Below are 15,218 nucleotides of genomic sequence, written 5' to 3'. Positions count from 1 at the left end.
ATTTATTGGGTGTCCCAAAGATTAAAGCAGTCTAAATAATCGAAAATTTATTGGGTGTCCCAAAGACTGAAACAGTCTAAATAATCCCATATTTATTGGGTGTCCCGAAGACTGAAACAGTCTAAATAACCCCATATTTATTGGGTGTCCCAAAGACTGAAGCAGTCTAAATAATCGAATATTTATTGGGTGTCCCGAAGACTGAAGCAGTCTAAATAACCCCATATTTATTGGGTGTCCCAAAGACTGAAGCAGTCTAAATAATCCCATATTTATTGGGTGTCCCAAAGACTGAAGCAGTCTAAATAACCCCATATTTATTGGGTGTCCCAAAGACTGAAGCAGTCTAAATAACCCCATATTTATTGGGTGTCCCAAAGACTGAAGCAGTCTAAATAACCCCATATTTATTGGGTGTCCCAAAGACTGAAGCAGTCTAAATAACCCCATATTTATTGGGTGTCCCAAAGACTGAAGCAGTCTAAATAACCCCATATTTATTGGGTGTCCCAAAGACTGAAGCAGTCTAAATAACCCCATATTTACTGGGTGTCCCAAAGACTGAAGCAGTCTAAATAATCCCATATTTATTGGGTGTCCCATAGACTGAAGCAGTCGAAATAACCCCATATTTATTGGGTGTCCCAAAGACTGAAGCAGTCTAAATAACCCCATATTTATTGGGTGTCCCAAAGACCGAAGCAGTCTAAATAATCCCATTTTTATTGGGTGTCCCAAAGACTAAAGCAGTCTAAATAACCCCATATTTATTGGGTGTCCCAAAGACTGAAGCAGTCTAAATAACCCCATATTTATTGGGTGTCCCGAAGACTGAAGCAGTCTAAATAACCCCATATTTATTGGGTGTCCCAAAGACTGAAACAGTCTAAATAATCCCATATTTATTGGGTGTCCCAAAGACTGAAGCAGTCTAAATAATCCCATATTTATTGGGTGTCCCATAGCCTGAAGCAGTCTAAATAATCCCATATTTATTGGGTGTCCCAAAGACTGAAGCAGTCTAAATAATCCCATATTTATTGGGTGTCCCAAAGACTGAAGCAGTCTAAATAATCCCATATTTATTGGGTGTCCCATAGCCTGAAGCAGTCTAAATAACCCCATATTTACTGGTTGTCCCAAAGACTGAAGCAGTCTAAATAATCCCATATTTATTGGGTGTCCCAAAGACTGAAGCAGTCTAAATAACCCCATATTTATTGGGTGTCCCAAAGACTGAAGCAGTCTAAATAATCCCATATTTATTGGGTGTCCCAAAGACTGAAGCAGTCTAAATAACCCCATATTTACTGGTTGTCCCAAAGACTGAAGCAGTCTAAATAATCCCATATTTATTGGGTGTCCCAAAGACTGAAGCAGTCTAAATAACCCCATATTTATTGGGTGTCCCAAAGACTGAAGCAGTCTAAATAATCCCATATTTATTGGTTGTCCCAAAGACTGAAGCAGTCTAAATAACCCCATATTTATTGGTTGTCCCAAAGACTGAAGCAGTCTAAATAATCCCATATTTATTGGGTGTCCCAAAGACTGAAGCAGTCTAAATAACCCCATATTTATTGGGTGTCCCAAAGACTGAAGCAGTCTAAATAACCCCATATTTATTGGGTGTCCCAAAGACTGAAGCAGTCTAAATAACCCCATATTTATTGGGTGTCCCAAAGACTGAAGCAGTCTAAATAACCCCATATTTATTGGGTGTCCCAAAGACTGAAGCAGTCTAAATAACTCCATATTTATTGGGTGTCCCAAAGACTGAAACAGTCTAAATAATCCCATATTTATTGGGTGTCCCAAAGACTGAAACAGTCTAAATAACCCCATATTTATTGGGTGTCCCAAAGACTGAAGCAGTCTAAATAACCCCATATTTATTGGGTGTCCCAAAGACTGAAGCAGTCTAAATAATCCCATATTTATTGGGTGTCCCAAAGACTGAAACAGTCTAAATAATCCCATATTTATTGGGTGTCCCAAAGACTGAAACAGTCTAAATAACCCCATATTTATTGGGTGTCCCAAAGACTGAAGTAGTCTAAATAACTCCATATTTATTGGGTGTCCCAAAGACTGAAACAGTCTAAATAATCCCATATTTATTGGGTGTCCCAAAGACTGAAACAGTCTAAATAATCCCATATTTATTGGGTGTCCCAAAGACTGAAGTAGTCTAAATAACTCCATATTTATTGGGTGTCCCAAAGACTGAAACAGTCTAAATAACCCCATATTTATTGGGTGTCCCAAAGACTGAAGTAGTCTAAATAATCCCATATTTATTGGGTGTCCCAAAGACTGAAGCAGTCTAAATAACTCCATATTTATTGGGTGTCCCAAAGACTGAAACAGTCGAAATAATCCCATATTTATTGGGTGTCCCAAAGCCTGAAGCAGTCTAAATAACCCCATATTTATTGGTTGTCCCAAAGACTGAAGCAGTCTAAATAATCCCATATTTATTGGTTGTCCCAAAGACTGAAGCAGTCTAAATAATCCCATATTTATTGGGTGTCCCATAGCCTGAAGCAGTCTAAATAACCCCATATTTATTGGTTGTCCCAAAGACTGAAGCAGTCTAAATAATCCCATATTTATTGGGTGTCCCAAAGACTGAAGCAGTCTAAATAATCCCATATTTATTGGGTGTCCCATAGCCTGAAGCAGTCTAAATAACCCCATATTTATTGGTTGTCCCAAAGACTGAAGCAGTCTAAATAATCCCATATTTATTGGTTGTCCCAAAGACTGAAGCAGTCTAAATAATCCCATATTTATTGGGTGTCCCAAAGACTGAAGCAGTCTAAATAATCCCATATTTATTGCGTGTCCCAAAGACTGAAGCAGTCTAAATAACCCCATATTTATTGGTTGTCCCAAAGACTGAAGCAGTCTAAATAACCACATATTTATTGGGTGTCCCAAAGACTGAAGCAGTCTAAATAACCCCATATTTATTGTGTGTCCCAAAGACTGAAGCAGTCTAAATAACCCCATATTTATTGGTTGTCCCAAAGACTGAAGCAGTCTAAATAATCCCATATTTATTGGTTGTCCCAAAGACTGAAGCAGTCTAAATAATCCCATATTTATTGGGTGTCCTAAAGACTGAAGCAGTCTAAATAACCCCATATTTATTGGGTGTCCCAAAGACTGAAGCAATCTAAATAACCCCATATTTATTGGTTGTCCCAAAGACTGAAGCAGTCTAAATAATCCCATATTTATTGGTTGTCCCAAAGACTGAAGCAGTCTAAATAATCCCATATTTATTGGGTGTCCCAAAGCCTGAAGCAGTCTAAATAACCCCATATTTATTGGTTGTCCCAAAGACTGAAGCAGTCTAAATAATCCCATATTTATTGGGTGTCCCAAAGACTGAAGCAGTCTAAATAATCCCATATTTATTGGGTGTCCCATAGCCTGAAGCAGTCTAAATAACCCCATATTTATTGGTTGTCCCAAAGACTGAAGCAGTCTAAATAATCCCATATTTATTGGTTGTCCCAAAGACTGAAGCAGTCTAAATAATCCCATATTTATTGGGTGTCCCAAAGACTGAAGCAGTCTAAATAATCCCATATTTATTGCGTGTCCCAAAGACTGAAGCAGTCTAAATAACCCCATATTTATTGGTTGTCCCAAAGACTGAAGCAGTCTAAATAACCACATATTTATTGGGTGTCCCAAAGACTGAAGCAGTCTAAATAACCCCATATTTATTGTGTGTCCCAAAGACTGAAGCAGTCTAAATAACCCCATATTTATTGGTTGTCCCAAAGACTGAAGCAGTCTAAATAATCCCATATTTATTGGTTGTCCCAAAGACTGAAGCAGTCTAAATAATCCCATATTTATTGGGTGTCCTAAAGACTGAAGCAGTCTAAATAACCCCATATTTATTGGGTGTCCCAAAGACTGAAGCAATCTAAATAACCCCATATTTATTGGTTGTCCCAAAGACTGAAGCAGTCTAAATAATCCCATATTTATTGGTTGTCCCAAAGACTGAAGCAGTCTAAATAACCCCATATTTATTGGGTGTCCCAAAGACTGAAGCAGTCTAAATAACCCCATATTTATTGGTTGTCCCAAAGACTGAAGCAATCTAAATAATCCCATATTTATTGGTTGTCCCAAAGACTGAAGCAGTCTAAATAACCCCATATTTATTGGGTGTCCCATAGACTGAAGCAATCTAAATAATCCCATATTTATTGGTTGTCCCAAAGACTGAAGTAGTCTAAATAACTCCATATTTATTGGGTGTCCCAAAGACTGAAGTAGTCTAAATAACTCCATATTTATTGGGTGTCCCAAAGACTGAAACAGTCTAAATAACCCCATATTTATTGGGTGTCCCAAAGACTGAAGTAGTCTAAATAATCCCATATTTATTGGGTGTCCCAAAGACTGAAACAGTCGAAATAACCCCATATTTATTGGTTGTCCCAAAGACTGAAGCAGTCTAAATAATCCCATATTTATTGGTTGTCCCAAAGACTGAAGCAGTCTAAATAATCCCATATTTATTGGGTGTCCCAAAGACTGAAGCAGTCTAAATAATCCCATATTTATTGCGTGTCCCAAAGACTGAAGCAGTCTAAATAACCCCATATTTATTGGTTGTCCCAAAGACTGAAGCAGTCTAAATAACCCCATATTTATTGTGTGTCCCAAAGACTGAAGCAGTCTAAATAACCCCATATTTATTGGGTGTCCCAAAGACTGAAGCAGTCTAAATAACCCCATATTTATTGGTTGTCCCAAAGACTGAAGCAGTCTAAATAACCACATATTTATTGGTTGTCCCAAAGACTGAAGCAGTCTAAATAACCCCATATTTATTGTGTGTCCCAAAGACTGAAACAGTCTAAATAATCCCATATTTATTGCGTGTCCCAAAGACTGAAGCAGTCTAAATAACCCCATATTTATTGGTTGTCCCAAAGACTGAAGCAGTCTAAATAACCCCATATTTATTGGTTGTCCCAAAGACTGAAGCAGTCTAAATAATCCCATATTTATTGGTTGTCCCAAAGACTGAAGCAGTCTAAATAATCCCATATTTATTGGTTGTCCCAAAGACTGAAGCAGTCTAAATAATCCCATATTTATTGGGTGTCCCAAAGACTGAAGCAGTCTAAATAACCACATATTTATTGGGTGTCCCAAAGACTGAAGCAGTCTAAATAACCACATATTTATTGGGTGTCCCAAAGACTGAAGCAGTCTAAATAACCCCATATTTATTGGTTGTCCCAAAGACTGAAGCAGTCTAAATAATCCCATATTTATTGGTTGTCCCAAAGACTGAAGCAGTCTAAATAATCCCATATTTATTGGTTGTCCCAAAGACTGAAGCAGTCTAAATAATCCCATATTTATTGGTTGTCCCAAAGACTGAAGCAGTCTAAATAATCCCATATTTATTGGTTGTCCCAAAGACTGAAGCAGTCTAAATAATCCCATATTTATTGGTTGTCCCAAAGACTGAAGCAGTCTAAATAATCCCATATTTATTGGGTGTCCCAAAGACTGAAGCAGTCTAAATAACCCCATATTTATTGGGTGTCCCAAAGACTGAAGCAGTCTAAATAATCGAATATTTATTGGGTGTCCCAAAGACTGAAGCAGTCTAAATAACCCCATATTTATTGGTTGTCCCAAAGACTGAAGCAGTCTAAATAACTCCATATTTATTGGGTGTCCCAAAGACTGAAACAGTCTAAATAATCCCATATTTATTGGGTGTCCCAAAGACTGAAGCAGTCTAAATAACCCCATATTTATTGGGTGTCCCAAAGACTGAAGTAGTCTAAATAATCCCATATTTATTGGGTGTCCCAAAGACTGAAGCAGTCTAAATAACTCCATATTTATTGGGTGTCCCAAAGACTGAAGCAGTCTAAATAACTCCATATTTATTGGGTGTCCCAAAGACTGAAACAGTCTAAATAACCCCATATTTATTGGGTGTCCCAAAGACTGAAGCACTCCACTCTCTGCCGCTCCATTCCTCTTCCCTCAGATAGGCAGTCTGCAGCCTCCTCACTCTCTGAAGACCTGGACAAAATCACAGACTGGTCAAACAAGTGGAACATGTCTTTCAATCCTGCCAAATCTCACTCTCTTACTATGTCTCTCCGAAAAGATCGACTGGACAACCCTCCCATCTACTTTCTCAACAATCCTCTCCAAGAAGTTCTGTCACTCAAGCTTTTGGGTCTCACTATCTGCCATGATCTTTCTTGGGAAAACCACATTTCCAAGCTGGCCTCCAAAGCCAGTCGCCGACTGGGCATCCTCCGTCGTGCGAAGTCCTTCCTCGGCACACCTGAGCTCCTCACCACATACAAGGCTTTCATCCGCAGCTCAATGGAATACTGTTCTCCCCTATGGGCTGGTGCTCCTGCCTCACACCTGGCTCGGCTTCACGCTGTTGAATCCAAAGCTTTCAAAATCATTGGAATCTCCCGCGATGAAGCTATCTCTGAGGGCCTTTCACTCACTCACCGCAGGCAGGTAGGTGGTCTTTCTGTCTTCTACCGACTCCTCTCCGGCCTTGCTCCCCCAGCTCTCTCTGTGCTCTGTCCCCCAAATATTCCTACAGGTCGCACAAGATCTGCCAGCAACCCTCTGATGGTTAAACTGCCGAAATCTCGGCTCTCTGCTCACCTTCACTCTTTCATTCCTCTTTTCTCCCGCCTGTGGAACAAACTCCCACACTCCCTTCAATCCCTCTCCTCCCTCCAGGTCTTTAAAACAGCTGTTCACCACCATCTCTTATCTTCCCCCATCCATAACCTTGATCTTTTCTACCCCCACTAATTCACCCCAGATCCACCTTGTTTGAAATTCCAACCCCTTCACATGCCTCCCCCCCAAAGCCCTCTCCCTCCCACAGATCTCTCGATGTCTCCATGTCTCTCGGTCCCTGCTCTCAAATGTTGTGTTTGTGTCCTTCCCCCTCTCTCCCCATCTTGTCTACCGCTCCCGATGTTATTTGTTTTATGTGTCTGTTTGTCTTTCTGTGTGATTAATTTTCGCACTTTCACGAGCCTCGATCTTGTATACAACAAAAAAAAAAAAAAAAAAAAAAAAAAAAAAAGTCTAAATAACTCCATATTTATTGGGTGTCCCAAAGACTGAAACAGTCTAAATAACCCCATATTTATTGGGTGTCCCAAAGACTGAAGTAGTCTAAATAATCCCATATTTATTGGGTGTCCCAAAGACTGAAACAGTCTAAATAACCCCATATTTATTGGGTGTCCCAAAGACTGAAACAGTCTAAATAACTCCATATTTATTGGGTGTCCCAAAGACTGAAACAGTCTAAATAACCCCATATTTATTGGTTGTCCCAAAGACTGAAGCAGTCTAAATAACCCCATATATTGGGTGTCCCAAAGACTGAAGCAGTCTAAATAACCCCATATTTATTGGTTGTCCCAAAGACTGAAGCAGTCTAAATAATCCCATATTTATTGGGTGTCCCATAGCCTGAAGCAGTCTAAATAATCCCATATTTACTGGGTGTCCCAAAGACTGAAGCAGTCTAAACTAGAACGGGCACTCGGTAGAGCGCATACCTTCGCCGCAGCTACTGTTCTGTACTTGGCATGGGAGTGTAGGGAACAGAACAACAAAAATACGATTTTGACCTTTTCGTGACCTTGACCTTGACCTTTGACCCGATTGCTCCCAAAATCTAATCAAATGTGTCCCGTATAATAACCAATCATCCCACCAAATTTCATGCAATTCGGTTGAATACTTTTTGAGTTATGCGAATAACATACACACACACACACAGACATACAAATAAATACACAGCGATCAAAACATAACCTTCCGCTTTTGCGAAGGTAATAACTCCATATTTATTGGGTGTCCCAAAGACTGAAGCAGTCTAAATAACCCCATATTTATTGGTTGTCCCAAAGACTGAAGCAGTCTAAACTAGAACGGGCACTCGGTAGAGCGCATACCTTCGCCGCAGCTACTGTTCTGTACTTGGCATGGGAGTGTAGGGAACAGAACAACAAAAATACGATTTTGACCTTTTCGTGACCTTGACCTTGACCTTTGACCCGATTGCTCCCAAAATCTAATCAAATGTGTCCCGTATAATAACCAATCATCCCACCAAATTTCATGCAATTCGGTTGAATACTTTTTGAGTTATGCGAATAACATACACACACACACACAGACATACAAATAAATACACAGCGATCAAAACATAACCTTCCGCTTTTGCGAAGGTAATAACCACATATTTATTGGGTGTCCCAAAGACTGAAGCAGTCTAAATAACCCCATATTTATTGGGTGTCCCAAAGACTGAAGCAGTCTAAATAACCCCATATTTATTGGTTGTCCCAAAGACTGAAGCAGTCTAAATAATCCCATATTTATTGGTTGTCCCAAAGACTGAAGCAGTCTAAATAACCCCATATTTATTGGTTGTCCCAAAGACTGAAGCAGTCTAAATAATCCCATATTTATTGGGTGTCCCAAAGACTGAAGCAGTCTAAATAACCCCATATTTATTGGTTGTCCCAAAGACTGAAGCAGTCTCAATAACCCCATATTTACTGGGTGTCCCAAAGACTGAAGCAGTCTAAATAATCCCATATTTATTGGGTGTCCCAAAGACTGAAGCAGTCTAAATAACCCCATATTTATTGGTTGTCCCAAAGACTGAAGCAGTCTCAATAACCACATATTTATTGGGTGTCCCAAAGACTGAAGCAGTCTAAATAACCCCATATTTATTGGTTGTCCCAAAGACTGAAGCAGTCTAAACAAGCGTTACGCCTAGGTCCCCCGTCGGTGAAGTGATGTGAGTTGACAAAGTTTAAGACGCAGAAAACATGTAATGATATGATATTTCGCTCACAAGGTTCAGACATACATGGAGGTGGCTGTATTGGATTTTGACGTGGCCACCCAATTTACAATAGCGTTCTTCCTTATGCCGAGATACACCCACACACCAAATTAGAAGTTGGTACTTCGCTTATTTTTCAAGATATTCATCTCACAAGGTTCAGACATACATGGCGGCGGCCATCTTGGATTTTGACGTGGCGACCCAATCTTAAACAGAGTTCTTGCTTGTGCCGAGATACACCCACACACCAAATTAGAAGTTGGCACTTCGCTTATTTTTCAAGATATTCATCTCACAAGGTTCAGACATACATGGCGGTGGCCATCTTGGATTTTGACGTGGCGACCCAATAGATACACCCACACACCAGATTAGACGTTGGTACTTCGCTTATTGTTCGAGATATTTCGCTCACAAGTTTCAGACATATATATGGTGGCGGCCATCTTGGATTTTGACGTGGCGACCCAATTTTCAATAGCGTTGGTCCTTATGCAGAGATAGACCCACACACCAGATTAGAAGATGGTACTTCGCTTATTTTTCAAGATATTCATCTCACAAGGTTCAGACATACATGGCGGCGGCCATCTTGGATTTTGACGTGGCGACCCAATAGATACACCCACACACCAGATTAGACGTTCGTACTTCGCTTATTGTTCGAGATATTTCGCTCACAAGTTTCAGACATATATATGGTGGCGGCCATCTTGGATTTTGACGTGGCGACCCAATTTTCAATAGTGTTCGTCCTTATGCAGAGATACACCCACACACCAGATTAGAAGTTGGTACTTCGCTTATTTTTCAAGATATTCATCTCACAAGGTTCAGACATACATGGCGGCGGCCATCTTGGATTTTGACGTGGCGACCCAATTTTCAATAGCGTTCTTCCTTATGCCTACATACACCCACATACCAGATTAGAAGTTGGTACTTCGCTTATTTTTCAAGATATGCAGGTTACAAGGTTCAGACATACATGGCATCAGACATACATGGCGAAGGCCATCTTGGATTTTGACGTGGCGACCCAATTTTAAACAGCGTTCTTGCTTGTGCCTAGATACACCCACACACCAGATGAGAAGTTGGAACTTCGCTTATTTTTCAAGATATTTCGCTCACAAGGTTCAGACATACATGGCGGTGGCCATCTTTGGATTTTGACGTGGCCACCCAATTTTCAATAGCGTTCTTCCTTATGCCTAGATACACCCACACACCAGATTAGAAGTTGGTATTTCGCTTATTTTTCAAGATATGCAGGTTACAAGGTTCAGACATACATGGCATCAGACATACATAGCGGCGGCCATCTTGGCTTTTGAAGTGGCGACCCGATTTTAAACAGCGTTCTTCCTTGTGCCTAGATACACCCACACACCAGATTAGACGTTCGTACTTCGCTTATTTTTCGAGATATTTCGCTCACAAGTTTCAGACATATATATGGTGGCGGCCATCTTGGATTTTGACGTGGCGACCCAATTTTCAATAGCGTTCTTCCTTATGCCGAGATACACCCACGCACCAGATTAGAAGTTGGTACTTCGCTTATTTTTGAAGATATGCAGGTTACAAGGTTCAGACATACATGGTATCAGACATACATGGCGGCGGCCATCTTGGATTTTGACGTGGGTTGCACCCACACACCAAATTCGAATGCGGTCCTTCGCTTACGCACGCACGCACGCACACACGCACGGACGGACGGACAGACGGACGGACGGACACACGGACGGTGGGGAAAGCCATAGTCCCCCTTTCGCTCCGCTGAGCGACGGGGGACAATAACCCCATATTTATTGGTTGTCCCAAAGACTGAAGCAGTCTAAATAATCCCATATTTATTGGGTATCCCAAAGACTGAAGCAGTCTAAATAACCCCATATTTATTGGGTGTCCCGAAGACTGAAGCAGTCTAAATAACCCCATATTTATTGGGTATCCCAAAGACTGAAGCAGTCTAAATAACCCCATATTTATTGGGTATCCTAAAGACTGAAGCAGTCTAAATAACCCCATATTTATTGGGTATCCCAAAGACTGAAGCAGTCTAAATAACCCCATATTTATTGGGTGTCCCGAAGACTGAAGCAATCTAAATAATCCCATATTTATTGGGTATCCCAAAGACTGAAGCAGTCTAAATAACCCCATATTTATTGGGTATCCTAAAGACTGAAGCAGTCTAAATAACCCCATATTTATTGGGTATCCCAAAGACTGAAGCAGTCTAAATAACCCCATATTTATTGGGTGTCCCGAAGACTGAAGCAATCTAAATAACCCCATATTTATTGGGTGTCCCAAAGACTGAAGCAAATGTACTTGCATTGAACGTGTACAATCACGAGCACAAATCTTCATTGAATTTGGAAGTCTGATACCAACTATAATTATGCTCTTCTAAATAAAACACTTCGCTCATCCTCTTGTGCGTAATCCAGTAAATTGAGGTTTTCGTTTTCTCTCCTGATAAAATGTAAAGTTCAGCTGTTCTTCTTTATCGCTCCCCATATCCTTATCTTGCCCCAAACCTCTGCCCCCGCACCTCCTTCTCTTCAAGCTCCCTCCGTAACTTCTCTGCACGTTGCCTTCGCTCCTCCAGTTCCTGGTTAGATTCTTCAAGAAGTCGTTCTTGCTCTTCAGCCTTGGCCAGGAGATCAACTCCACCAACGATCACCTTCTTCTCCAGCGCGGACAATTTTTCTTGGAGGGCTTGGTGTTCTTGCCTGTTTAAACACAAGGACTTTGGTCATCAATCTTAAGTTCCAACAAGACATGATTAGTATTCATACAAGCATTTTAAAGATGGTTAATTACCAAAACATGGATGATTCAATGCCATGCATAATGTAGGCCCAGACAGACAGTTTGCTGGAACACCTCATCCTAGTTGTTTTTTTTTCTGAGAAACCCAGAGTGTAGCCAAGAAGCAAATGAGTTGGTGATGGATGATTTTAATGACGGATGATTTGGTTACTTTCAGCTTTCCACGAGCAAATGGAATTTGCAATGTTTCCTGCAAAGCACATAGTCTGGATTCTAGAAGGAAAGCCGCCACCATCCCCATACCCCATCTTTTTGGTATTTCTCTCAGAGCAGAAATGCTGTGACAATTCACGACTCATAATTACCAATGGCTCCGTGTTTATTTGGCCTGCCTTAAATCGAGGACTGGAAGAAGCAAAGTGCAACCTTAATGATTCATTATTATAGTCCACGAGTCCAATCAACTGTCGTCATTATTGAGTGATCCCCCACAGTAGTTCTGTTAGTCATCTTGTACGAGAGCGCGGCTTGAGATCCCCTCCGAAAAAAAACCATGAAACATAATTATCTTGGCTGGAACATTATCTCATAAGTTTATTCCAAAAATGTGCTGCTTAGAAAGAGGCTACCCTTTCCACAACCTTTTGATGGCATGTTTCCTGTGCTCGCATCATAATCTCCAAAAAGGGCACGGGGAAAAAAAGCAAAGGAGTCAAGCTATCACAGATGAAGATGACATTTCCTGGCGGGCCGTGCTATCGCATGGAAACCTTGGGAGTGAACTGCATTCGTCGTCCAAGCTGGCAGAATTGCCAATTGATGATGGGGAAAGAGTCGAAAGCCGGTCACTAGTACTGTGTAGAGTCGCTGTATATAGAGAGTTGTGTCAACTCAAATTTGGACGCCATTTTGTGTCTAAGTGTGTCGGATTAGATATACATGTACATTCGCGATATGGGGTGATATATTCTAAACCTGCTAAAAAAAAATTTACTGCACATATTTAGTCTTATTATTACATACAGGTGATATTTGTTTTGTCAAAAACTCAGCTATTGCCGTGAAAAAGAGCTGTGTGGTGATATTAAAAGTGGTATGGCAATGCATATTACAAGCCAACACTGCATATAAGAGCTAACATTATAAGTAAGACAAACCAATGCTGTCGTTCTCTGAATTTTAATAACTTTTAGAAAGGAGTGTGGGCATATCCAATATTTTTTAAAGGGTGCCGAGAGCAATTCCGGTGTAGGACTTCCAGCCGACATATAGTCTAACACACTTAAAACAAATTCTGTACGTGGTATTGCCATATTTCTATAGTGTACAACTTTAGTTTTATCGACATTTATATTCAATTTCCATTGTAATGATTTAACAAGCTGCAAGTCAGCTTCTGTCTCTGACATAAGGAAAACGTCATCGGCATCTAGTAAGATTGAAACGTTCATTTATTACTACACCCTTGCCCAGAACTCTGATGGATATTGCCTGATCGATTAATATGTTTCATAGCTGGCGACGTAATTTTTTTTTTTTTTTTTATAGCTGGCGACTTAATTAACACTTAATTTTCGACTGCGCCAAGCCGTAATTAAACAGAGAAAAAACTTTTAAAAATACCTGCAGTGTGCACGGTTCGTCTAGTCGAACAGATATGGAAAAGCACAGATAAGACGTCGTATTTGTCCCAAATTTGTCTTCTGACTTTATCACTTGGAAATCTATACATCTTATATTTCCCAGATTGGTTTGAACAACCAAAAGCAGAACAACCAGTCATTTTGTTTGGCAATAAACAACATTCCCGTACCAAGCTGACGTTCACGCACGGTGAAGTTCGACACAAAATGGCGCCACGAAATCACGTGACCAGAAATCTCGGGTCAGCGCATGGCGCAACTCTCTTTATACAGGGACTCTAGTACTGTGCAGGTATAAGGGAAGAATAGAAGAAGAAAGAGACGAAGAAGTAGAAGAGGTACACTTAAGTGGCATTCTCTTCCCCACAATAAATGTGCCATCTTGGGAACTTGTATGCAATCTCTGTTGACTTTCAATATTAATTTGAGTGCCCCCTTTGCCTCTCCATTCTGGTGTGGAGACATTTAAAAGGGACCTAACAGGTAAGCACACACTTTGAAAGCACATACCAAACATACAATACTGCATATCCTTCTATGGACAACCATTGTGTGGATAATGTTTTCATTTGTAGTTACTATGCACGAAAAAACAACTGCTCCATGTGATCATGTGCACAATGAAAATGGTGAAAAGTTACTTTGCAACTGTCTTTGCAGGTCATTAACGGCAAGGTACATACCGAGCGGTTTGTATTATTATTATTATTCTTTACAAAACCCATTTTGCAGTTTCTCAAAGCAGAATGAACACTCCGCATTGTTTGCCACCAAACTCATTTGGGAGGCACAAGCAAAGAGGGTTCAACATGCTTATCTGACTCGACAGGCATCTAAATATTTTCTGTATCGTACCGACATGGCATGATGAGAAACAGACTACAGGTTTGTCTTCGCTGTCAGGGAAGAATTTGGATCAGCTGCTTTAGCTTTGCTTGTCATGTCACATGCTGGAACGACCTTTTCAAATGTCAACAAATAATAACTCACAAATTACTGGATGGGAACAATGTCTGCAACTACTGGGAGATTTCAGGAGTCTGAGGCCCCAAATACAAATCTGTGATTCATAAAGATACTAAGGGTTCATTAAAGGATATCTCTCTCAGAGCTATAACTGTCTCACAAATATTATATTGGACATAGAAGGTATTTCTCGAAACATTATGGAAATGTCCACCCATCTTCATTGGTATTCTAACATATTGTTAAGGGCATGTCGTCCGGGTCCCGGGTGGCCTCTCTAGAACACGCTTCCCGACCTTCGACCCTGAAGCTGACGAGCCACGGATAACTCTGTGACCCAACGGGTTGCTAAGCAACCACGTAGCCATCTGAGGTGACTAAATCTGTTAGGGTCCCCACACCCAAATTTTGTGTTACCTTTTCGGTGATTTAGTTAATCCAGATGGGGAACCATGCTCTTGACGCCCCGCCTTTATCTATGAATTACGGACGGCCGAGCGGAAGCGCAAGTGGGATGTCGGCTAGGCTAGCATAGTGAATCAGTGGGCTACAACATCCATCTATTTATGACATACAATGTCTAACCAATGAGGAAAATAGACACCAAGCAGTCTTGTATTGTAAAACCCAGACATTAACGGTGCTGACATTCACGGATTCTGTGTATTCGCGGTTCATAAAATGTAACCTGCTTCCCCATTCGCGGTCCTGTGTTTCGTGTATTCGTGGTTTTTCGTGGGTGCATAAACATCCCCCACCATGGTCATTTATGGTTATCTCAAGGTTGTAGTTCAGACCAATGACCACTCCCTCCTGGGAGCCACCCTAATCCTCAATCCCCCTAATAAGAAATCCAAACAATTAATACCAAGAGATCATGCGGATCATCAAGTAGAAGTGCT

The 15,218-nt window shown here is 40.7% G+C and overlaps 1 protein-coding gene across 1 annotated transcript in view; it reads right to left on the bottom strand.

The window, feature by feature from the left end:
* KIF3A (kinesin family member 3A) overlaps nucleotides 1–15,218 on the bottom strand; it is a 407,615-nt gene that overhangs the window by 204,898 nt on the left and 187,499 nt on the right. Inside the window, exon 11 of the mRNA XM_078775379.1 lies at nucleotides 11,487–11,667. Coding sequence (XP_078631505.1) covers nucleotides 11,487–11,667 — 181 coding nt within the window. The remainder of the gene's footprint in view (nucleotides 1–11,486; nucleotides 11,668–15,218) is intronic.

Source organism: Myxine glutinosa, chromosome 4 (genome assembly GCF_964187855.1).
Source record: "Myxine glutinosa chromosome 4, kmMyxGlut1.1, whole genome shotgun sequence".
Lineage (NCBI taxonomy): Eukaryota > Metazoa > Chordata > Myxini > Myxiniformes > Myxinidae > Myxine > Myxine glutinosa.
Note: the sequence above shows the minus strand (reverse complement) of the source record. Positions and strands in the feature narration are given on the sequence as shown.